The sequence below is a fragment of the Taudactylus pleione genome, unplaced genomic scaffold, assembly GCF_031769625.1.
Source record: "Taudactylus pleione unplaced genomic scaffold, aTauple2 ptg000070l, whole genome shotgun sequence".
NCBI lineage: Eukaryota > Metazoa > Chordata > Amphibia > Anura > Myobatrachidae > Taudactylus > Taudactylus pleione.
This window is the reverse complement of record NW_028284472.1, coordinates 9,275,737-9,299,832: the sequence shown is the minus strand read 5'-3', so window position 1 is coordinate 9,299,832 and position 24,096 is coordinate 9,275,737. Positions and strand designations below refer to the sequence as shown.

At 43.9% G+C, this 24,096-nt stretch overlaps 1 protein-coding gene across 2 annotated transcripts in view; it reads right to left on the bottom strand.

The window, feature by feature from the left end:
• LOC148533754 (cytochrome P450 2K6-like) overlaps window positions 1–20,453 on the bottom strand; it is an 83,263-nt gene extending 62,810 nt beyond the window's left edge. For both annotated transcript variants that reach the window (XR_015877684.1, XM_088467242.1), the window contains exons 1-3: window positions 20,291–20,453; window positions 14,365–14,546; window positions 10,665–10,827 (exon numbers count right to left, since the gene is read on the bottom strand). Coding sequence is in view for 1 of the 2 variants with exons in the window: in XM_088467242.1 (XP_088323368.1) it covers window positions 10,665–10,827; window positions 14,365–14,541 (340 nt within the window). In the remaining variant the exon portion in view is untranslated. The remainder of the gene's footprint in view (window positions 1–10,664; window positions 10,828–14,364; window positions 14,547–20,290) is intronic.
• Window positions 20,454–24,096: the final 3,643 nt, after the last annotated feature.

Sequence of the window (24,096 nt, the reverse complement as noted above, 5' to 3'; positions counted from 1 at the left end):
GCATCATTACACGCCCATGGCGCAGTGGATGGAGTCAGTGACAGGCAGTCACTGATGGTAATACCCAAGATCCAGTGGGTATCGAAACCCCAATATGTGATCCGAAGTCAGCAAGAGGCCATCCGGTCACACTCCCTCATCCCTGTACTTGCAGAACTTGATGATATCGTCAGGTTGCCCTGCAAGTACGGCAATGAAAGACATCGGTTAACGAGTATGTTCAAATATTATTTTTAAAAATGCAGTTTTTTTAAAAAATATCTAGGTCCCCTCATTCAATTTAATTCATATGTATCTTGATACATTAAATCCTAAAAAGTGATTATGAAAACGTGCTACCCCTTTGTGAAGCCAATATTTCCTAGTTTGCTACTTATAAAATCTCATCAAATCCAATAGTGATACCCAATGGTGAAACTAACTCGCATTCCCTTAATGTGCTATATTTGTTTTTTGGTGAATATCTTCAAGCTCAAAACATATCACATTGTATAACTAGTTCATGGTGAAGTTTCCTTGCATTGATCTTAGGTAATGATAATTAGTGATCCTTCCATATATTCAAAACCCATAATAATCATACCCACTAGTGTCTTAATATTACCCAAAATTATCTTACTGTACATAAAAAAATGATTAGTGATACCTCTTAATGTACAAATTCATACACCATTTTAAGAACCTCTAATGCTTATACCCACTTGTGTCCCAGTATTACCCTAAATTCTCTTACACAGAAATCTGTGATAGGTGATACTTATTAATGTATATACCATGCGCCATAATTTATTAGATAGTATCATTATATATTATATGAGGACCTTATTTCAATGATATAAGTAAAAAAGTTTTTATTTAAAATATTTGTGAGTATTCGTTCTCCCAAATCTTCTTCACTAAACATTTCCATTATTCACATCTCTACATTCTTAGCTTCCCATTTGTTTTCCCGTCAATTCATGTAATCAATTTTATAATGTTCAGTTATTCCATATTTTAAGTATATCTATCCAAGGATATTCCCAAAAAAACCTTCTCTCAAATCTTATTTTTTCTAACTCAAATAAATTTCTTCTCTTATTAATTTAGGATCAAACTATATGTATAATCCAGTCATAATCCTAATAGGGTTGTCCTACTAACTCCGTGTCACGTCTTTTAGGTGACCCATAATATAAGTATTATTTCCTTGATATTTTTTCACACATATTATTCCAGTTCTGAAATATCAATATAGGGCTTGAAAATCCCTTGCTGTTGTTTGTTAATTGCTTTTAGTGATATATTTGGTTATTCTATGTTTCCATATATAGCGGGTCCCTATTAGTACTCTAGTGACAGCATATGTCTATTTTTTGTATCCGTGTGTTCTCTTTTTTATACTTTATTTGTGTCCTGGTTACCATGGTTTCCTTCCAGTCAATGCGCTGATGGCGCCTGGACCGGATGTTGATATCTCAGACCGGATGGATGGCACACACTATGTGGTTGCGTGTGCCATCCGGATGTGCAATACATTTGGCCGAATGTTGTCTTTCCTTAGACGGCTGTGACCGCCGACCACGTGAAGGGCGCGCATCATGTGGTGTTGTGTGCCCTCCGGATATGCACTACGCGTGGCCGGATGTTGTCCTTTAGTGCGGATGGCTTGCACCACGTGTTGGTGTGGATATGTATCCACCGGATGTGCATTCTGGATATCAGGACACTACAGGTGCAAGTTACTCACTCTGAATACCATCAGGTGAGTGTTCATGCTGGAATGCTTTGCTCACATGTGCTGCTATTGGGTGATGTGTTTTAGGGTATTTATAGGGGCCTGCTAGACGTGGTCAGTGTGAGGTTGGCTTCTGGGTGGGCCGTTTGCCCTGATGCAATATATGTGTGGTTGTGCCTCTTGAGGAAGGTTCTATAAGGACCGAAACGTTGAGACTGTCCCTCAAGCTAGAAACCTGAGGTATGATGTACATGGAATAAATCGCTTTTTTCATCTTCAAACATTCTGGTGAGTGCTCCATTTTTTTGCTGTATACATGGACTTTCAGTTCTGGATTAGCACCCCAGTGGTTGTTTTCTGCCTTTGGATGTGAGTGCGACCTAACAACGTATTATATATATATATATATATAGAATTAACTGAATTATATTTTATACATTTTCAGTTAAAATATATACACACACATTAGAATATATATATATATATATATATATACACACACACACACACACACACACAGTATATTTATAATGTGACAGAGTCAGCATAATTCCACATGAAATAAATGTGGAATATCCAGATCTCCCAGGTTTGGCAGAGCAAAAGCATTAGGAATGTGTAATGTTCAGTTAAGGTGTTGCCTCGCTCAGAGTCTGGAAAGGCAGCTGATTACAGACACTTGTGTGAAGCCGATTTAAGAGCTGCAGAGACACTGGGGAAATGAAGCCTGACGGTTAGATAGTCGCCCAGCTTATAGGCCCGGGGGTGACTAGTGTTAGGGATCCTGGACCTGCGAATCCACTGCAAAATATATTGCTGTTTGGAAGACTGTGTAACATCTTGCCTGTGTACCTGCCTGTGGTGAGCAATAAAGCTACTGATGGATTTTACCTGATCTATATGATTCTTGTCACATTTGGCGCCTTAACAGGGACTTGCTGGAAAATTAATACGCAGCAAGAGCCCGGATACAGTGACCGGATCCACCCACAGAGGCAGTGAGATGCATTGCAGGACGCTACCCACTGCGCATCAGCTTGGTGAGTCTGAGCTGCTTTACTAGCAGCTGGGTAGATGAGTGTGGCAGGCCAGCCATAAAGCAGCAGTTGTTCACAGTAATAATTTGTCTGTGTATATGCAAATTGTGCACAATATAAAACTGCTTAATTCCTATGTATGTGGTTGAATGCCCAGGGTATTCGTGCAGTTTTAAAGCCAGCTGTTACAGATTGCTGGGGAACTGGCTTGAAAAAAATAATTTATAAAGCCTGCTAAGTTTGTCTATAAAGGGATAAAGCAGTGTAATTGGAGCTTTTGAAAAGTTTTGCTGAATTAGCTGCAGGGCAACAAGCTCTAGCAGCAGGACAACAAGCACAGATGCAAGGACAGCAAACCCAAATTCAGTTATTACATTCAGAGTTAACTGAAATGAGGAAATGTGGGCATGAGCGAGAGGTGTTATAGCTTACCCCATCTGATGACATCGAAGCTTTTCTGTGCACGTACTGCTGCACATTTACAACGGCCTGAGGAGGAGTGGGCTGCCAGACTTGATCCCTGTCTCACAGGGGAACCTCAGAGAGTATATGTTGATTTAAATGTGACTGAGGCAAACTCCTATCCGCATTGGAAAAAGGACATATTAAGCAGAGTTGGAGTGACTGTACCTAGCAAAGCTCAGGAGTTTCAGGAATGGCAGCAAAACCCATCTGAAGCTCAAAGGGTCCAGCTGGCCAAATTAGCCAGGCTGAGTAAGGCATGGTTGCAAGCCGGATAAGAACGCTGCTCAGGATATAGTAGAGATGGTGGCTTTGGACCATGCTGTGTGGGTACTAGATTGCGTGGTGCAACAGTGGGCCCTATAGGCTGATCCTCAAACATTTGAGGAGTTAGCGGTAGTGATTGAATGGTACCTGACTCTTTGGAAGTTAAACAAAGACAAAACAGGGATTCCAGCCAGTACCCATGCCTAGAACCCAGGTCCCAGTTGTTAAAGCCAACAACCCACCTCCAGTTGTGTGTTTTGACTGCGGTGAGCCCGGTCATTTGCGCCGGCACTGCCCAAAGCAGGTTGAGCTCATGGACTGTAGTGCTGGAAAAACAACTCAACCAGTGGTCAGCATGGCTGCTGGAAGCACCTTGTTTCGTTTGGTGCAAGTGGAAGGTGGGGAGGTCTGGGCCTTAGTGGGTACTGGCAGTGAATTAACCATCATCTCTGCCAGCCTTGTTCCACCTGGGGCTGATCAGCTGCAATCACTGGTAAAGGTTATATGTGTACATGGGGATGTAGAAGAATGCCCCTGAGTGCACTTCCCAATAGTGATCAAAGGGTGATCACTGAAGGTGGTAGCTGAAGTAGCTGCAAGACCACCCTACCCATTGATCCTGGGTCGGGACTTTCCATTGTTACAAGAGGTGGTTATGTGGCATGATGACAGCAGAAGGTCCACATCAGAGGTGTCCCAAGAGCCAAGCTCTGCTGTTTCCCAAAGTTTGGTGGCTTTAACGCCCTCCTTGGCCAGTGAGCAACCAGAGAGGAGTGAGATCGAGACACAGTAGGTTCCCATTGGCAAGGAAGTGTCCTTGCAGGACTTTGGCTAGGAACAACAGAATGACGGGAAGTTGATAAATGCATTTGAAAAGAGATAAATGGTAGAGTAATCACGGCTTTACCAGCAGAAGGTGTACCATACTTTGCATTGAAAAATGATTTGTTATATCGTGTAACCTATTTGCAGGGTAAGAAAGTAGACCAATTGTTGGTTCCCCAGAAACTTCGAGCAGTTGGTGGTAAGGGTGGCTCATACACACCTGTGGGGTGGCCATTTGGGGGAGGAGAAAACTCTCCAGCATATTCAGTTAAGATTCTTCTGGCCTGGCATTAATGCAGCAGTAAAAAAATATTGTCAGGAATGTCCAGTGTGTCAGAAGATAGCACCCCGGCCAGTGTTTCGGGAACCCTTGGTTCCCCTCCCTGTCATTTCTGTACCTTTTGAGAGAATTGGTATGGATCTGGGCCGGTGGAAAAATTAGCTTGTGGACATCAATACATATTAGTGGTGGTAGATTATGCCACAAGATACCAGGAGGCCATCCCGCTACATAAACATGAAATCTAGCACTATTGCCCAGGAATTGTTGATGCTATATACCCGCTTGGGAATACCAAAGGAGGTCTTAACGTACCTGTTAGAGTCTGTGTTTGTTGTGGACCTGGGGTGGTAACAGGAATAAACACCTGAACAGTCCCATTCACTACAGGGAGATAAGACGTAAGCTTATTTTTCAGAGAAAACTTCAGCGAAAGATTGATATTCCTTAGGTATAGATGGAAACTCCTACACCTGAATCTCTCTCTCAGGTCGGATCTTTTGAAGGCAAGACTCTTGACATTTCTCACTCCATGACTGACCATGCATATTACTCCAATCAATTCGGGGGTTGTGCTTACGCAGCCAGGGGTGCCCGAATATAATCTCAAGGGAAGCCTTCAGTATGATTAAGAAGCTATGTTCAACATGAAGGACTCCAATACGAACTAGAACAGGTTGAGTTGTGTTAGACACAGTCCCACTGAAATAGGTTTACCATCAATAGAGGTCAAGGATATAGCGTGATCCAAGGTGACGCAAGGAATTTGTAATCTGCCAAATGAAGTGACATGAAATTCTCTACTGCCCCAGAGTCCAGGAGGGCAGATATGAATACAGGACTAGACTTAATGTCCAGAGCTATGGACAAGACGGAATCATTCCGATTTGGGGACGGAAGTAATACTCCTAACTGAGTGTCCCCGGGACTAGTTAGGAACGGGTGTTTCCCAGCTTGTGGGTACAGGAAGCCACCAGGTGACCCGTGTCTCCACAGTATAGACAAAGGTTCCTTTGAATGCATCTCTATCATTCTTCTTTAGAAAGACGGGTATGATTAACCTGCATGGGTTCTTCATCTGTAAAGGAGGGAGGAGAATGGGTAGGAGCAGGTAGAGGATGAGGCCTAAAATGATCAGCTCTGTGTTTCTCAGCCTGGCGCTCTCTAAAGCACATATCCACTTTGTTGCAGAGAGAAATTAGATCATTAAGGCTAGAGGGTAACTCACGAGTGGCTAGATCATCCTTTATACGATCCGATAATCCATGCAAGAAGTCCGATGTTAGGGCTTCTTCGTTCCATCTGAGCTCTGATGCCAATGTCTGGAACTGAGTGACGTACTGACTGACAGGACGGATACCTTGTTTCAGATTCATAATACTGGAAGAAGCGGAAGTGGTTCTTCCGGGCTCATCAAAAATCCTCCTGAATGATGTTAAAAATTCTGGGTAATTATTCAGTAGCGGATCTGATCGCTCCCAGAGCGGAGAAACCCAAGCTAAGGCTAAGCCGGACAATAAAGACAAAATATAAGCCACTTTGGTTTTAGGAGTAGGGAAATTGGAGGGCTGTAAAGTAAAATGTACATCACACTGGTTGAGAAATCCACGACACAGTTTAGGATTGCCATCAAACTTGTCAGGTGTAGGTAAATACAAACCAGGTTTAACTCCAGAGGCAGATACAACAGAAGTGGAGACAGGAGTAACTACTTGGAGTAGTTACTGTAGCTTGTAAGGTATCCTGACGAAGTGCCATTTCCTGCACATACTGTGCTAATTGCTGTTGCATGGTTCCCAATCCTTCCAGGCGAGAAGCCATGCCGCGAATTAAATCTGTTCTGGACTCCTGTCCAGTGGCCGAATCCATTTGGCCAGTGCAAACTGTTAGAGTCTGTGTTTGTTGTGGACCCGGGGTGGTAACAGGAGTAATCACCTGAACAGGTTTAAACTGAGAAGTAGGTTGTTTAATGTGAATGTTGGTAGACAAGAACAAAGATAACTATAGTCCAGTAATAACAAACTAATAACTGTAGCAGGAGTAAACTAGTGAGTGGGAATAGAAAAATGTCCAGCACGGTGACAGAGATGAATAAGGTGAATCCAGGTAGACTGTAAAGGTGAAATGGAAATCCGGGTATGCAGAGTAATGGCTTGAGAGGGATATCTGGATATGCTGTGATGATTGCTGAAGGTAAATCCTGTAATGCTGTGAAGATTGCTGAAGGTAATCCTGTAAAGCTGTGAAGAATGCTGAAGGTAATCCTGTAAAGCTGTGATGAAGGCTGAGTGGAATGGGTTAACTGAGGAGACAGGTTCAGGCAGGAGTGGGTCTGGTGGAAGGTGCAGGGCGATCTCCAGCAGGGTGCAAGGCAAGGCAGAGCGGTGCAGGTTGCAGGGAGCCAAAGGCAGACAAGGAGCTAGGGCAAGTACCGAAGTACAGGTCTCAGGGTCAGGAGCGAAGGAACTCTCTCTCACAGCTGACGCTGTGAAACTACAGGGCGCTCCAAACACCCTTAAGTACCCAGCAACAGAACGTGATAGGCCAGAGAGAGCAGGTGACTCACAGACGATTGGCCTGCTATGTCTCTTGGCCAAAGACAACCTTGTGGCGCCCAGACAGCCGTGACGCGGAGACGCCACTAGTCTCACCCCTGTCAGGATGGCCAAACGCTGTCAGACCGCTGCGTACATGCAATGCCAATCTCCACACGCCAGCTCCCCTGCCAGAACGACCACGTCACAGCGCCCTCACCGGTAAGGACCACAAACCTCAAACGCCACGAAACCTGGGTCATGACAGTACCAAGGTACCCCTTTTGTCTCTAAACTAATGAAAGATATGTGCAGACTGTTAAAGGTGGATAGGATTACTACCTCAGTTTACCACCCGCAAACAGATGGGTTTGTTGAATGCTTTAACCTTAAACAAATTATAAAAAGGGCAGTGTCTAAGAAAAAGTGAGATTGGGACTTACTCCTACCCTATTTAATGTTTGCAGTGCGAGAGGTACCCCAATCCTCTACGGGATTTAGGATCTCATACAGAGGCGGTCGCTAGTTGCAAGCGGTCGCTCTGAATCAGGGCGGCCGCTTGCATTCTGAACGGCCGCCTCATTGTTGATCGTTAAGTTACCACCCACAGCTTAACGACCGATCAGGTTGATGGTGATCACCATCGTGACCATCGGGGCTTACGACCAGACCCTAAGGTTGGGTCTGGGCACTCGTAAGCCCCAGGGAGATTTCTGCTCTGATGGAGCAGGAAGCTCTCCACTGACATCTCTGAAGATGTCAGTGCGGCCGCCCACAAAACGGTAGGCATTCGTAAAGGAACGCCTCTGTTTTGGAATCCACCCCCCCCCGGCCGGCCTACCAAACATCGACAGCCGCCCCTTTGGTAGCAAGCTCCGGAGCGACAGAGTTTCTCTGTCGCTCCGGGGCTTGCGCAGTGCGGCCGCTGCACGTGCGCAGGACTAACCATCGAGTCAGTTACGAGCGCATTGGCGCTTATGACCGGCTCTGAATAAGGTCCTTAGTCCCTTTGAACTCCTCTATGGGAGGCAAACTAGAGGGATTTTAGATCTGTTGAAAGAACAGTGGGAACAACAGTCATGGCCAAGAGCCTAACATCGTTCAGTTTGTGACCTAATTGTATGGCCGTTTAAGGCAAATTGCGCCACATGGATAGGGCACAACAGTGGCAAAAACATCAATATGACATGGTTAATCCGTCTTTTAAACCGGGAGACAAGGTACTGTTTCTGGTACCCACCATTGAAAGCAAAATGCCCCATGGCGAGGCCCTTATGAAGTTATAGAGGCAGTGGGACCTGTTAATTATAAGGTTCAACAGGAGGGTAGAAGGAAAGAAGTGCAAATCTACCATGTAAACCTGTTAAAACCCTGGAGAGAGATTGCTGGTCAGCCCTCTTTGATTGCCAAGAAAACCCCAGAATGTCAGCTACCCACTGAAGTTACCCTTAATCCCAGCCAAAAACAGGAGGTGGTGAGTTTAGTAGCACGGCACCATGATGTGTTCTCTGCCATTCCTGGAAAAAACTAAATTATCCTCCCAGGTGGTAATAAAACAGAGGCCTTACCGTATACCCAAGGCAAAGCGGGCAGCAGCTAAACAGGAAGTAGAGGAGATTCTGCACCTAGGGGTCATAGAGGAATCAAATAGTGAATTGAATAATCCCATAGTATTAGTGCCTAAACCTTCAGGTGCTTTAAGATTCTGCAATGGTTTTCGCAAATTAAATAAAGTGTCACAGTTTGATTCCTATCCGATGCCCCGGGTGGACGAGCTGGTGGAGAATTTAGCAAACAGCCAGTATCTCACCACCCAAAGGTGGTGAGACAAAAAGGTATTGGCAGATTCCTTTAACTGAGACTTCTAAAACCAAACCAGCCTTTTCTGCCCCAGAAGGTTTGTTTCAGTATAAAATGTTGCCGTTTGGTTTGCATGGGGCTCAGGCAACCTTCCAGAGGTCTAGGTACAGGTTGTTGCGGCCTCACAAGGAATATGCAGCTGCATATCTAGATGACATACGGTAGTCATCTTTGGCCCTGACTGGGAGTCACACTTACCAAGAGTAGAAGCAGTGTTGCAATCTTTACAGGCACATGGGTTTACTGCTAATCCTGAGAAGTGTGCCATAGGAATGGTGGAGGCAAAGTATTTGGGATATATTGTAGGCAGAGGGCAGGTAAAACCTCAGCCCAGTAAGGTGGAGGTGGTCCTCACATGGCCTAAACCCAAATGTAAATCCCAGCTAAGAACATTCCTTGGCATAGTGGGTCACTACCGCAGATTCAGTCGTGATTTCACCACTAGGGCAGCACCATTATCAGAGTGTCTTAAAAAACACCAGACAAGATAGTATGGTCTAGAGCAGCAGAAGCTGCATGGCAGGATTTAAGGAGCGCCTTGTTTGCAGAACCTGCTTTGCAGGCTCCTAACTTTAAAAGGCAGTTTATATTGCAGACAGATGCCTCAGGTACAGGATTGGGGACAGTCCTTTCCCAAGTGGTAGAAGGGGAAGAGAAACCCATCCTCTACCTTAGCCGGAAATTACTGCCCAGAGAGCACAAGTACTCAACTGTGGAGCAAGAGTGTTTGGCAATCAAGTAGGCAGTACTCTCGTTAAAATATTATTTGTTGGGGCGGGAGTTTTTGTTGGTTACTGATCATGCCCCTTTACTGTGGATGCACACGAACAAAGAAGTGAATGCTCGTGTAACCTGCTGGTTTTTGTCTTTGCAGCCATTTAAGTTTGAGGTGCAGCATCGTCCGGGGAAACAGCACCTCAATGCTAATGCCTTTTCCAGGAGGTTTGTTGGTCCCGATCCTCCAAGCAACCCTATGGTGAAGCTGGAGGAGGAGGAAGTAAAGGGTGAGGATGGCAAACTGTGAAATATGGTAGAGAGCTGTGTACCCGGACGGATGGCACAAATAGATGTGGGCGAGGCAGATAGCTCGCCTGAAAGTGTTTTAGCTTCACCAGGGTGGTTGAAGCTAAGGGGGGTGGAGTGTGACAGGGTCAGCATAATCCCACATGAAGTAAATGTGGAATATCCAGATCTCCCAGGTTTGGCAGAGCAAAGGCATTAGGAATGTGTAATGTTCAGTTCAGGTGTTGCCTCAATCAGAGTCTGGAAAGGCAGCTGATTACAGGCACTTGTGTGAAGCTGATTTAAGAGCTGCAGAGACACTGGGGAAACGGAGCCGGACGGTGAGACAGTCGCCCAGCTTATAGGCCCAGTGGTGACTAGTGTTAGGGATCCTGGACCTGCGAGTCCACTGAAGAATATATTGCTGTTTGGAATACTGTGTAACATTTTGCCTGTGAAACTGCCTGTGGTGAGCAATAAAGCTACTGCTGGATTTTACCTGGTCTATGTGATTCTTTTCACTATATTATTTATATATATATATATATATATATATATATATATATATATATATTAGATAGATATGAAGCAAAAGAAGCAGCAGTCGAATGGGACTTGATGAGAACCTATCTTAAATGCTTTCTCAAAAGATAATCTTTTATTAAAATAAATATATTTACCACAGTCCTTTGACAATTTCAAAATGACTGGAGCGCTTGGCCTGTCAGAAAACTCCTCCGCATGGTCTACCAGAGCATCTTTGATAGTATCATAACCACTAAGGATGACCGCCTTTATCGTGCCCACCTGGAAGCTAAATACTGGGCCGTACTTCTTAGACAGCTGTAAACACAATAAACAAAAGCAGAAATAAATTAAACTATAGTCAGAAATAAATTACATTATGCCAGTAATCTCACAAATACAGTATCTCACAGAGGGCTTTATTTACTACAAACCGCATTTGAAATGCAGATTGTAGTGTGATATTTTCGCCTAAATGTGCATTGCGAATTTAGGCAATATCACAGGGATTCATCAAAAATCCCTTACTGGGTCAGAGCTTGCGATAAAGCTTTGTACCAGCGAATCCCCTCCGCAGTCTTATAACTGTATTTTTTGCAAAATATACAGTAAGAAGGTGCCGCGTATGCGTCAAGCGGCTCGCCTAATGCCACCCCCACGACCGCACCTCCCCCTTTGCGCGATCGCCCCCTCTTCTGCACCCCCCCCTCTTACTGTCACTTACCTCCAGTGATGTCCTCCCCGAGGCTCCGGTCAGTTGTTCTCCCATCCTGCACTGTGACGCCAGTCAGCTGTGCTATGCAGCAGCTGACCAGGGTCACAGTGCCGGAGCAGGAAGCCCAGCTGACCGGAGCCCCAGAGGACAACACCGGAGAACCGATCACCCTTGATGCAGGTAAGTGGTTGTTGTTATTTTGCAGTGATCAGCATGTGGTTTAGGCCACACAGCTGATCACTGTGGCCGGTTCCTGGCTCTGCTCTGTCTGTCAGAGCAGAGCAGGAGTCGTGGAACCGGGGGAAACCTTGGATAACGCCATCTCCAGGTGGCGTTATTATCACAGAGCTTCCTCAGTATTTTTTTACAATTTATTTTTAGTAACTTTTTCCAGAACACATTTCCCATTACAATTATGGGAAATGTGATCTACTTACTAAAAATATGTGATAATTAGGGTTTGGAGTAGTATTTAACGAATTCTACTCCAATTGCCCTTAAGTAAATTTATGTCAAAGTAATATAATGTCAAAAGGGTGTGAAAACAACCTTTTTCACTTTAGTTTAATAAAAATAATGTTAATAAATAGTGACTTCTAAAAATGTGTTACTGTAGTGAAGGGAATATTATAAAATTTGGGACTGTGTAAGGAATGTAGGGCCTGGATATCAGTTGGGGACAATTGTCCAGCAGCTCGGCCAAGGTTGCGCTCTCATTTGTTCACTGCCGTTTCTTCTATTTCAGGGCCTGATCCATAGACGGATGCTAAAGACATCTCCATTGCGTCTTTATATGCAGCGTTTGGGTTACAAACATACAAAAGCCATACGTTTAGTATTAAAACTGACGACTGTCGGCTTCGGTGACCTGCTGGCTCCAACTGAAGTCGGAGCATCAAATCATTTGCATTAACATTGGGCGGCCATCGGACATCTGAGTAACCCTCAGGGTAACTCAGGATGTCAGAGAAAACCACGCTGCTGGGGCCAGTGATACTGTGTCCAAGGATGCAGCCACTTGTTTTGGCACACCCAGAATGGGGCCCCATTTTCTTGAATGTTCCCAGCCGCTGCCCCCAACTGCCAGCAACATGTCAATTATGCTGTGAGTTACAAGGCACGGACCAAATCTGCAAATGTGCGGTGCAGCTCCAGGGAATGCACAGATTTACAAATAAAAAATGGTGAGAACATTGAAGTTCCGTAAATCCCTACATCAGCGGCAAGGATGTAGCTTGGCATATCTGTAGCAGCATTTTGTATTGGGGTGTTACTCCAGTCATGGCAAGTGCTTCCACCGGTGAGTTGTTGTTGCCGGGATTGGACGAGTGCCATGTGTCAGTCTCCTCTTTCACATCTAGTGGCAGTCCTAGGTACAATAGACTTAAACAAGGCCATCTGCAATCGCTCACACCACAGTAGGGATCATCGTTATTCCTCCAATAGTGGTAACAGAACTGAGGATGGACATTAGGCGTGATTCAGATCCGCAGACAAATGCCTTCACAGCACAATATCTCACGGATCGCAATTGTGAAAATATGGTAATGACTCACCCGCCGTCCGGGGATTAGAGAAGCCCACTGACAGCATCTCACATCCGCCGCTCACGCACAAATCCAGAAACATCAAATCAGGTGGCCATCAGCCTTCTGAGTAATGGTGCATACACACGGTCAGATTTTTCTTCAGATCTGAACGATAACGATTTTAAAAATAGTTTAATCGTTCATAGCTGAAGGAAAATCTAACATATCTGACATGTTTGTCAGATGAACGATGCGCGTTCCCGCTTGTCATATAACGATATCTGACATCTGATGTGTTTGCAGTCAGATTTGGTCGATTTTCATTAATTTTAATGCAGTCAGAAATCGTTCATAGTTCAAATCATTCAATCGTTCATCTGACAAATCTGACCGTGTGTATGCACCTTAAGTCTAAGTTGTCAGACACAGTGGGTCTCCAGACACACAGAGGGTTCTCCAGCTGTCAGCAAGGACACACTGGCTAATCTATGCACGCCTTGAAAAAAGTGGTTAACAGTCCGACACGCCTGCGTTTTTCTAACCACCCCTGTTCCCTCCCCCAAACGCTCACTACCTGTCACACACATTGCGAGTGAATCCTCTGTGTGAGTGTAATCGCTTAATGTGCATGCGCAGTGCGGATTGTCACACATCCACAATGGCTAACAATCGCTCAAACTGCGTAGATATAGCATTGTATACAGATCTGAATCAGGACCTTTGTTCATTGTACGAATACAATGGTGCTCCGCGGTTTGCGTGCTCAGATACGGGAGATGATTCAAAGGGACAAATATTTCAATGTATTTGCCATTACTTGAAAGGCAAAAAAGGCGGCCTCTAGACCAGGGGAGTGGGGGGGGGGGGGGGTGAAGATGCATATAGATTGTACACCAATTGGTTGAATGGTTTCTATATGATTGCAGCTTGCTATCTTGACACAGCCTTCCAAGTCCCTTATCATGATTAAATATTTGTATCTTGTACATAATTTTTGTTTCGCTCCTCAAAAGGTTCCTCCTGACGGCAGAAAGATGAGGAATTTAGGTGTAAGTAGGACGGTTGAGCCATCATGGATCTGGGTAGCAATGAATTTACTTTACACAAACCAGACAGTTGGCAGCAAACACGGTTGTTCAGAATCCCGGCAGCGTAATCAAAATGGTGGAGATCCTGATGAAGGTAAGTATTCTAACCCTTCCCCTAACTCTAACCCACTTTTCCCACAGCTGAACCCTAACCGTCCCCTCCTGCAGCCTAACCCTAACCAGCTCCCTAGTGCTGATCCCCTAACCTAACCCTAATACTCATCGGGTTCACAGCTGTCATGATTTTGAAACCGGGATTCTGACGGCTGTCAGAACTCCAGCACTGGGATTCTGACCGCTGGCATTGTGTGTGCGCCGGTATGCCAACTACATCCCCTTTCCTCTGCCGCCATACTTTTGTAATACTGTAAATAAAGTTAACCATTTTGAACGTCACATACTGTCTTGTATCTTTATTGTAAATAAATGTATAATTAAGTTATCGTTCATTTATGTAATATCTAACCTAAGATGATAGGGAATTTAATGCTTTAGTTATATTTCAGCAGAAGTGTTGTATTACCTCTAAAAATATTTTAAGAGGATTTGACATGTTAATCATGAGTATATTTCCAATGAGCGGTAGTGGCTTCGGTCCCGGGGGAAAATTCTTGTAATTGTGTTGATTCCGATTCTTATAATAAACATAGGTCAAAAGTAGGATGACTACAGCGGACAGAACAATTGTGACAGCGTCCATGTCTCCTGTAAAACAAAACATAGGCCCTTTATTACATACATCATCCATATAAAGTACCAGCAACAGTCAACGATCTATCTTCTGTCCTCGTGCAGGTCTTGCCACCAGAGTGAAGCAGAAGTTGGCCCCTGTGTTTGGACGCCAATGTAACTAACATTATTGTGTGGTGTCAGAATCTACAGGGTTTAAGATAAAAAATTAATTATATAAAGGCTGCAATATTATTATAAATAAAGGTTTTGCGCTATTAACAGCAGCCACTTGAAAGACAGCTGGACGCAACAAAACTTGTTACCACACATCAGACACACACAGTATACAGTGACACAACAATGAAATTCAATCACGTTAATTGTACTTTCAACATATAAAATTCCTGCTGACTCACTGGGCACAAAATGTAACATCAGGAAGGGTGATTTTCAGGCTTAGGTCACTAATATGGAATCTAATAAGGTGCGTATCCACTAGACAAGAAAATCCTAATCGTTCAATCGCTCATTAATCGTGCAGTAACATGCCGGCAGTGACCAGCGTTGCGCGTTCCCGCTGGTCGTTGTCGGCATTTGTCATTGCCTGAACATCGACAGGTTGTGCAGGTTGGGGGATGAGGGAGGATGCCTACACTGAATGACATATCGTTCAGTGTGGGCACATTATCCACTGCACAGGATGATGAATGACTGCACGATTAATATGTTGTAGTTGTACAGTCGTTCTACTCTTCTGTAGTGGATACGCACCTTTAGAGTTCTGGACTTAGTGAAAAGTTTGCCTCTATAGACATACAGTATATAAGCGGTCTGCTAATTAACTCATCCAGACATCATTTAGATTTGGTCGAGAATAAGGAATTATAGCTCACAATAAATATTGTTAATTAGTTACAGTGTTGAGGGTTTTCAGATCGAACGACCCTGAAAGGAACACTGTAGGAGGATTTTTCAAAATATTTCTATAAATGTACAGTATGAAGCTATATTTGAAAAAAGCAAAATAAATCTGAAAAAAAAAAAAAAAATGTAGTAATATATTAATCAATGGGTACAACACCAAATAAAGTCCTTAAACTTAACTTTGTCTTATAACTACTTAGTTCAGTCACAGGTCCATACTGAAGTTTTAAATAAAGTTCTAACAATTAAACAGTCGCATGGAATGAGTATGTAATATGATGGAATCATAATCATCACAAGTATTAAGAAAGAGCCCTCATTCTAATCATGCGCTACACCTGATTTCACAGTCAGTGTTGCATATTGAGTTAATAAAACATTTGTTCAGAACTTGTTTGACTATCTCTATATACAGTAACGCTCAGATGTTTCGGAACATCACACCAGGGGCGGATCTAGACTTGTCTTTTAGGGGGGGCGGTTTAACAATTAATCCTGCCTCCTCCTCCTATCTAATCCTGTCTCATCCATATTCCAGTCCCATTTCCTGTAGACCTTGTACACCACTAACGTATGGGCTTGATCCAGCAAGGATCGCAATTGCAAAGCTGCACGCAGGCTATAGATATATGATGTATGCACGCACGCAGCTTTGCTATGCGATCCTTGCTATTATGCAAATGCAGCAGGAGGTGTATGACACCCCCGCTGCATTTGCACTGGAGGGCACAGTGCTGGGATCACCATCATGACCATTGGTGGTCGATGGTCGCAATGGTAAATGCTTACTCAGGCTGGCCGGTTTGCAAGCCCAGGAGACTGCGTACATTAATGCAGTCTCTGGGCTGGCCACACCCGGAAAACAGGGTGGACACGCCCCATTTTTAGGAACACCTGCCAACCCCGCCCCCGCACCGCCCCTTAAATGCCTCTGCCTGAAGCATTAAATGGGCTCCGTGCGATTTTGCAGGACCCATTCTACACACTCGCATGGGTCCTGTGCATGCATAGATTCCCGATAATCGGGAATCTGTGTTGAGCCCTACAGTATGTCATAAAAGCACTGGCGTCACTAGGGTTGGTGTCACCAATCGCCCCAATTGCCCCCCTCTGGATCTGCCACTGCATCACACTCAGGTTGAGATAATGTTAAACTGCTAGTGATTAGAGCCACACTCCATTGTGCTTATAGCAAGGGCGTATTAAGAGAGGAGGGGGCCGTGTTCACTCACCGTCCGGGGTCCCCTCCTCTCTCCCCAGCTGCCGTCAGCGAACTGACAGCAGCGGTAGACTCTGGGCACCAGAGTGTGCCTGGAGTCTATTGCGCATGTGCAGATCATGAGGTAAATGAGGCGGTAGCCGTTTTCCCGGTGATTTCCTACTGAGCATGCGCAAAACGCCAGGAAAATGGCCGCGGCCGTGTGCCTACTGAACAAGAAGACTGACCAGCACTAAGCAGTAGGCAAGTATGTATTAAATCCCTTATTTATAAAGAAAACATCGCTCAGTTATTAAAGGGATTTCTGCAAGTGACACACAGTCCCAAAATAGCCTGTATGAGGTGGTTTCCAAAGCTTTGTGTCAGAATTATCATTCAACTGACATTCACATATAGCACCAGTACATACGTGCCTACACTCCCGATTCGGTCGACAGCCTCCCGAAAATCGGGTGCCGCTCCCGGCCCTCCAGAAAGGCAGGCAAGCCTCCCGGCATCTCCCGACTCCTCCATCTCTCCCACCCACGCGGTTTTAAGAGAAACCCCCGCAGCGGGGGAGGTCGATGACGTGATTCATGCTGAATCGTGTCATTTTGTCCCCGCCCCCTGCTTCACAATGCCGTTAATCTCTGCATTGTGTAGCGGAGGCAAAATGACACGATTGCGTGGCCACGCCCCCGCCCCACCCACAAACATGTTCGGTCACACCCCCTATTCCGGCCACGTCCCCTGCAGTGCCGATCTGTCTACTCCCTCCCAGAAGGGGCAGCCAGAATATCGGCAACCCTGCACCAGTATGCTGATGTGTGTGTGCAGAGTACAGCTGCAGCAGGACTGATGATCAGTCTACCATGCTCAACTGCGTTCTGCAAATGTGAGTGGGCAGGGCTAGGTCATGGAGGGAGGCATCTTTTGGTCTGGGGGGGAGGGTTATGCAGGCCATTAATATATTTTTGGATGGGGTAATCTAAAAAGTAATATATATATATATATATATATATATATATATATATATATATATATATATATATATATATATATATATATATATATATATATATATATATATATATATAGGCACATAATGAGGGGGGGAACTAAATTGGGCACTCTTTGTCCCTGGGGGTGAAGGGGCTCTGCAACAGGTACCTATTATAACTAGGAGGGTGGGGGTTGTTATTGGTAGGGATCTTTTGACACTTGGGGGGGCTATTTTTGATGGGGGAGTGGGATGTTAAATTACAGTGGGGGGTTGAGGGGGGTGCAAAATATACTCTAGGTATATAGTTTTTTAAATAAAATATTTAAATATATTTAATAAAAAACTTTTTAAACTTAGGTTTTTTAAAAAACCATCAATTTCTGTGCAGTTTTGATGAAAAAAATTAGTAAATTAAGCGGTTAATGACTAGTTAGTAAAACAGAAATGCAATTTGCTTAATTTGGCCAATAATTACATGTAATTTTTGGGGTGAAATTTGGCAAAGTGCAGGATAATGGGTTCATTGATGTGCGACAGGGGGTGCTATTTGAATGGGACAGGTGTTTTTAAGATTGCAGGTGGGTGTTAGAGGCATATTTTGAAGGTTTTTAAAAGTGTATTTAAATGACACAAATATATGCTTATAGGCATTTTTACGCACCCCCAATTTAAGTAGAACATTTATTTTATATAGCCAAAAAAACACTTGCTTTCTATTTGACTATTTTTGAAATATTTTAAAAAATATGTAAAAAACAGCCATTTGACACAATTTATGAACCCCAAATATTTTTATTAGGGACAATAATACACTTATATATAATTATTATATAACGTTATCCTATATCACTTTGCCTTTTTTGAGGGTACAGGGAGATTTCCCCATTTTCACCTATAAATATCATCTGTAAAAGCTGGAAGAATTTTCACGAGAATGCCACTTCGCAACTTTTTCTTTTTTTGCAATATATATTTATTGGTTTATCAGTGTATTTTAGAAAGAAAATTACAAGTCTCCCAAAAATAGAATAACAAATATCGAAATAGAAAATTGCATACAGCAAATACTAGACAGAGATAGATCCACATCACGACAACAGTATTCAAAAGTATAAAACTGAACAGTTTAAGAACAGACAAAGGGGGTCATTCAGACCCACTCGCGAGCGGCAGTACGCTCGCAAGTGGGTCGATGTTCCCCACTGCGCATGCGGAGGGAGCTCCGTCGTGCGCATGCGCGAGACCTGGCGAGCGAAGGACTTTCCATCGCTCCGGGTCTCGCACCAAAGGGGGCGTGCTGTTGATGTTGATTGACAGCACGCCCCATTTGGTGGGCGTGCCGGGGGCGTGCCTGCCAGACGGAGGCGTTCTCATGGCAACGCCTACCGTCTGAAGCCAGCCCCACTGACATCACTAGTGATGTCAGTGGGAGTGATTTTGGCTCTGATAGAGCCAAAATCACTCCAGGGCTTGTGGCTGGGAAACCCGACCGCAGGGGTCAGAGGGAGTACCCTCGCCCACAATAGACCTAGCAATAGAAATCACCTGGTTCCAAAAGGGTCGTAAGACACTGCAGTTCCACCACATATGTAATGGGGAACCAGTCTCCATGTCATAACGCCAGCATCTGTCCAAAAGCCCAGAGAACATTTTAGCTAATGTAAGGTGGCGCTTCGCAAATTTTGGAAATGAATTGTGCGAAAACCGAGTGCACGCATACACACAATAAGTGGAATTTGCACACTAAGGGTGCAAAACCTTTGTGCATGAAAAATTACTACTTTAACATGCCTAATTGAATTCCCTCCATAGCTTTTATTACACAGTTAGATCTCAAGGGTGGGCCCTGGAGTAATAATGAACCCATACAGTTATAGATCTCTCTATTGGCCCTATTTATCAATATTAGTTTACACACGAAAAAAAATTGATAAAGGTGTTTTCACACCCTTTTCGCATTATTTTAGGATCATATAAATGTATTAAAGGGCTTTTGGAGCAGTGTTCATGAAAAACCCCCTTACCTACATCCAGGGACCGGTGCTCTGGTGAGGTCCTCTGGGACTCTGGTCAACTGGGCTCCTGCACTGTGACCCTGGTACGCTGCTGCATAGAGAGGCAGCTGACCAGAGAAATATGACTCTGGAGGTAGGAGGGGGGGGGGGGTTAATAATAATAATAATAATAATAATAATAAAATTATACTGGTCACAGGGAGGAGTGGGTGTTTTTTACAGGGTGGTGTTGGTTTAGAAAACATGGATTTATTTACTATTATTTTGGTGTGTGTGGGGGTATCATTGTTAGGATTTATGACATCTGAGGGGGGGTCTATCGCCTATAGGGAGTGGGCAGTTATTTTAAGTTGTTTTATAATAGGGGCCTATGGACATGGAGGGATGGGGGGGGTTGCAAAATACCATATATATATATATATATATATATTTTTTTTTTTTTTTTTTTTTTTTTTTTTAAATAAAATATTTAAAATATATTATTAAAATAAATTTAAATGTTAAATTTAACAAAATAAATAAATTCTGAGCGGTTTTCTGGGAAAAAAAAAAGTCTTTAAATGCTATTAACAAACAGTCGCTTCCCAATTGCCAGCAATTCTCTGAGGCGATCAAGCCCCGTTCGGCGAAAACTTACGTCAAATAGCCCAGCTGACACCCAGGCTCCAAATCTCTCCCTGACCCAGCTCCTGAATCTTCCTCCTTACACAGATATTTCTACTGTTTCCCCAGACGCTCTCATCTGGAAAGGGCTGTGACATCTCCCTGCAATGCACAGAGTGTGACAGGAAGGGCATACACAGCCCCTGTACAGAGACACAGCCCTGTCTTCCTGGTTATAGGTTTGTTGTAGAGCCAATCAGTGAGCTAATGGGCTGAGTGGCAAGTAGCTCAGCCACTCAGCCACTCTGAACTTCCTCCAGTGAACTCCTAATTAGCATATGTAAACAGACAGAGCTATACAAGCACTGTGTGTATATGCCAGTGACCAGCAATAATCACTTTTTACTAGGAATTAGATAGAGGCGCTGGGTGGGAATAGCACTGAGATGGAGCTCAAGGTAGAGTATGTAAGTATATAAGGGGATAAGAAATTGAGATATTACACTATTATCTGAATACTGGTGGTAATCCAATATAAAGTAAATAGCAGACCCTCCAACATGATCCATTCCATTAGGTACAAAATGCTCTGCTCCTGGACTTCCTTCTTAATTTATGATTGCAGACACCTGTGCTGAAACACCTGCCTCATCAATTACCTAGTTCTACACAGGTGAATGCAATTATACATTAGGTGGGAAGTTCAGGAGCAGAGCATTTGTACCTAATGGAACGGGTCATGTTGGAGGGTAGGAAATAGGACAACTATAGCCGAGGTTATATGCGCGATTACATGTATTTATTTCATTTAGCCTTTTATGTATATATAAACACCAGCTTGAAAACGGGGGTCATAAATTGTGTTGCCCATTGCAACCAATCAGATTCTACTTAACATTTAACTAGAAGATAATAGCTCGAATCTGATTGGTTGTTATGGGCAACATATTTTCTAAAACTCACTTCTAAAAACTCTCACTTTAGTAAATTTACCCCCAAGTCTCAGCGTGGGAATATTTCTGGATTTTGATGTGTCTGGATTTTGTCCTTGTCGGCATATGTCAGTATAAAGGTGTCAGGATTATGGGCCCGATTCAGCAGTGCAGGCAAGTGCTCAGGACCCATTCTGTGAGTGTGCAGAATGGGTGCTGTGTAGTCGCAAGCAGACACTTTTATGTTTCTGCCTGTTTGACATTTAGGGAGTGGTGCGGGGGTGCGTTTGGGCGGCGTTCCCGTGAAATGGTGGGCGTGTCTGCCCCATTTTCCGGGAGTGGTATGCAGCCCAGGGACTGACGCAGTGTCCTGGGCTCGCAAGCCTGCGTAAGATGAGGCTTACTCAGATGGCTGGCGGCCCGGCGCCATCCACCATCAAGACCACTGAACATGAAAGACCTATGGTCGCAATGGTGATCCCAGCCTGCAACCTCGGTCGCAGTGCTGGAATTGCAAATGCAGCAGGGGTGTCATACACCTCCTGCTGCATTTGCATAATAGCAAGGACGGAATTGCAAAGCTGCCTGCGTGCATACATCATATATCTATAGCCTGCGTGCATACATCATATATCTATAGCCTGCGTGCATACATCATATATCTATAGCCTGCGTGCATACATCATATATCTATAGTCTGCGTGCATACATCATATATCTATAACCTGTGTGCATACATCATATATCTATAGCCTGTTTGCATACATCATATATCTATAGCCTGCGTGCATACATCATATATCTATAGCCTGCGTGCATACATCATATATCTATAGTCTGCGTGCATACATCATATATCTATAGCCTGCGTGCATACATCATATATCTATAGCCTGCATGCATCATATATCTATAGACTGTGTGCATACATCATATATCTATAGCCTGCGTGCATACATCATATATCTATAGCCCGCGTGCAGTTTTGCAGTTGCTAAATCACCCCTTATGTGCACCTAGTCAGGTGGAGTTTTAACTACATCCATTCCCACCCTGTCTGTTTCCCTGATAAGGGTTTAACTAAATATATAGATGGATAGCGTGAGGTGCAATTGTTATGTATATTGACTTTATATGTGCATATTTAATTTTTACACATTCCTGAGGTAATGTATGTAACTGTATTGTTTACTGAGGTCAATTTTGTATAAATTAATGTACATTTATATAACATTTGTATAATTCATGAGGTAAAAAGTATAAATATTTCATGTATTTATCTTATGTAAGAGGTAATTTATATATACAGGCATCCAGGTCCGTAACTCGGGTAGTGCGACCAGTGTCATGGCACAGGGCACTGCAGGGCAGGGCCGTAACTAGGGTAGTGCGACATGTCCATGGCACAGGGCACCACAGGGCAGGAGGTGCTGTTTGGGCCTTTCAATTTTCCTGTTTATTATCACTCTCACTTGTAGCTTCCTCTTCTTTTACCCCCAGCATCTCCTGGCCTCCACTATCTCTTCCCTGGCCCTTCCCCATGAAGCCATGGCCCTTTATCAGGTGAACTGTCTTATGTCCCTATTTATATAATGGGGAGGGGTGGGAGCACCAATCCTCTCTCTGGCACAAGGCACCAAAAAAATCTAGGTACGGCTCTGCAAGCATCCCTATAACAAAGAAGGCCAAGCCACAGGTGGACGCCACCACTAAGAGCTGGTGTACATTCATGTGAGGAGGGCTTGTGTGCCCAAGGTGGCGGTGCACTTAGTGGTAGTGCAGCCCTGTCAGCAGATTGGAGGCTAAGGGCCGTATTCAATTAGCTGTGAAATCTGGAGATTTTCGGCAAAAAAACTGCAAAAATGGCCGAAAATAGGCAAAAAAGTCTAAAGGACAAGCATGAAATTGCCTCTGTACCCCCAAAAAATGGCTAACGTACATCGGAAAATAATTTAGAAGTGTATTACTGGCCTTAATATAAGTATTTATGCTACTTAAATTGCGTCAGTTGGTGGTAATTTGCGTATATGAAAAAATGTCAAAAAATTATAGAAAGCAACTTTTTTTCTAGGAAATGACTGTTCCACATAAATTCTGGGTATGTTATAATGGGTGCAAGTATATTTTCGTGTCGTAAAGAAACCATTACAAAAACGCCTGCTGCCACCATGTGCAAAGTTTAAAATACTTGACCCATCCATATCTCCCCCCGAAATACCAGACCCAATACGTTAAACCCATTTTCAACGGTTTTTGTTTTTTTTTCACCCAAAATTTGACCAGTCATATTTTGCAAAATTACGCAACTTTCAAAAACAATTTAGGGTACTTTATCATTAGCGGGGGAAGGGGGGGTGTCCAAAGGGTTTTGAAAGAAATCCTCACATTTTTAGTTGAAAATAGGAATTTGGCATTTTTTTTCATCTGGTCTGAGATTATGAAAACTGTTCGCCTGTTTTTTTTAGCCCTCCCATTTTCACCTGTTTTTGGCGAAAATCGGGCCAATTTCACTGCTAATTGATTATGGCCCTAAGTGTGCTGTCAGACAGGCGTGCAGGTTGGCTGTCAGATGTCGGGATGGACATCGGAAACCCAGCATCGAATGGTTGCCGGGCTTCCGACATTGAATCATGCGATGGCAACTAGCAGAGCCGTAACTAGACTTTGTGGTGCCCTGCGCTTATTTTTTAAATAAGGACATAAGACGTGCGCCCTAAAAAGGGGGATGGCCTCTTGCGCTCCTGTAAGAAATTGTGGGGAGATACTGTAGCTCCATGTGTAAGGTGTCTAACTCGAATCAGTATGTAATGCCGGCGGCTCATTAGCCCATGGATAAAATACCAATGCCAGAAGTCCGAATGGTCTCCTGGCAGGGACTGGTAAGTACCCTAACCCTCCCCTGTCCCCC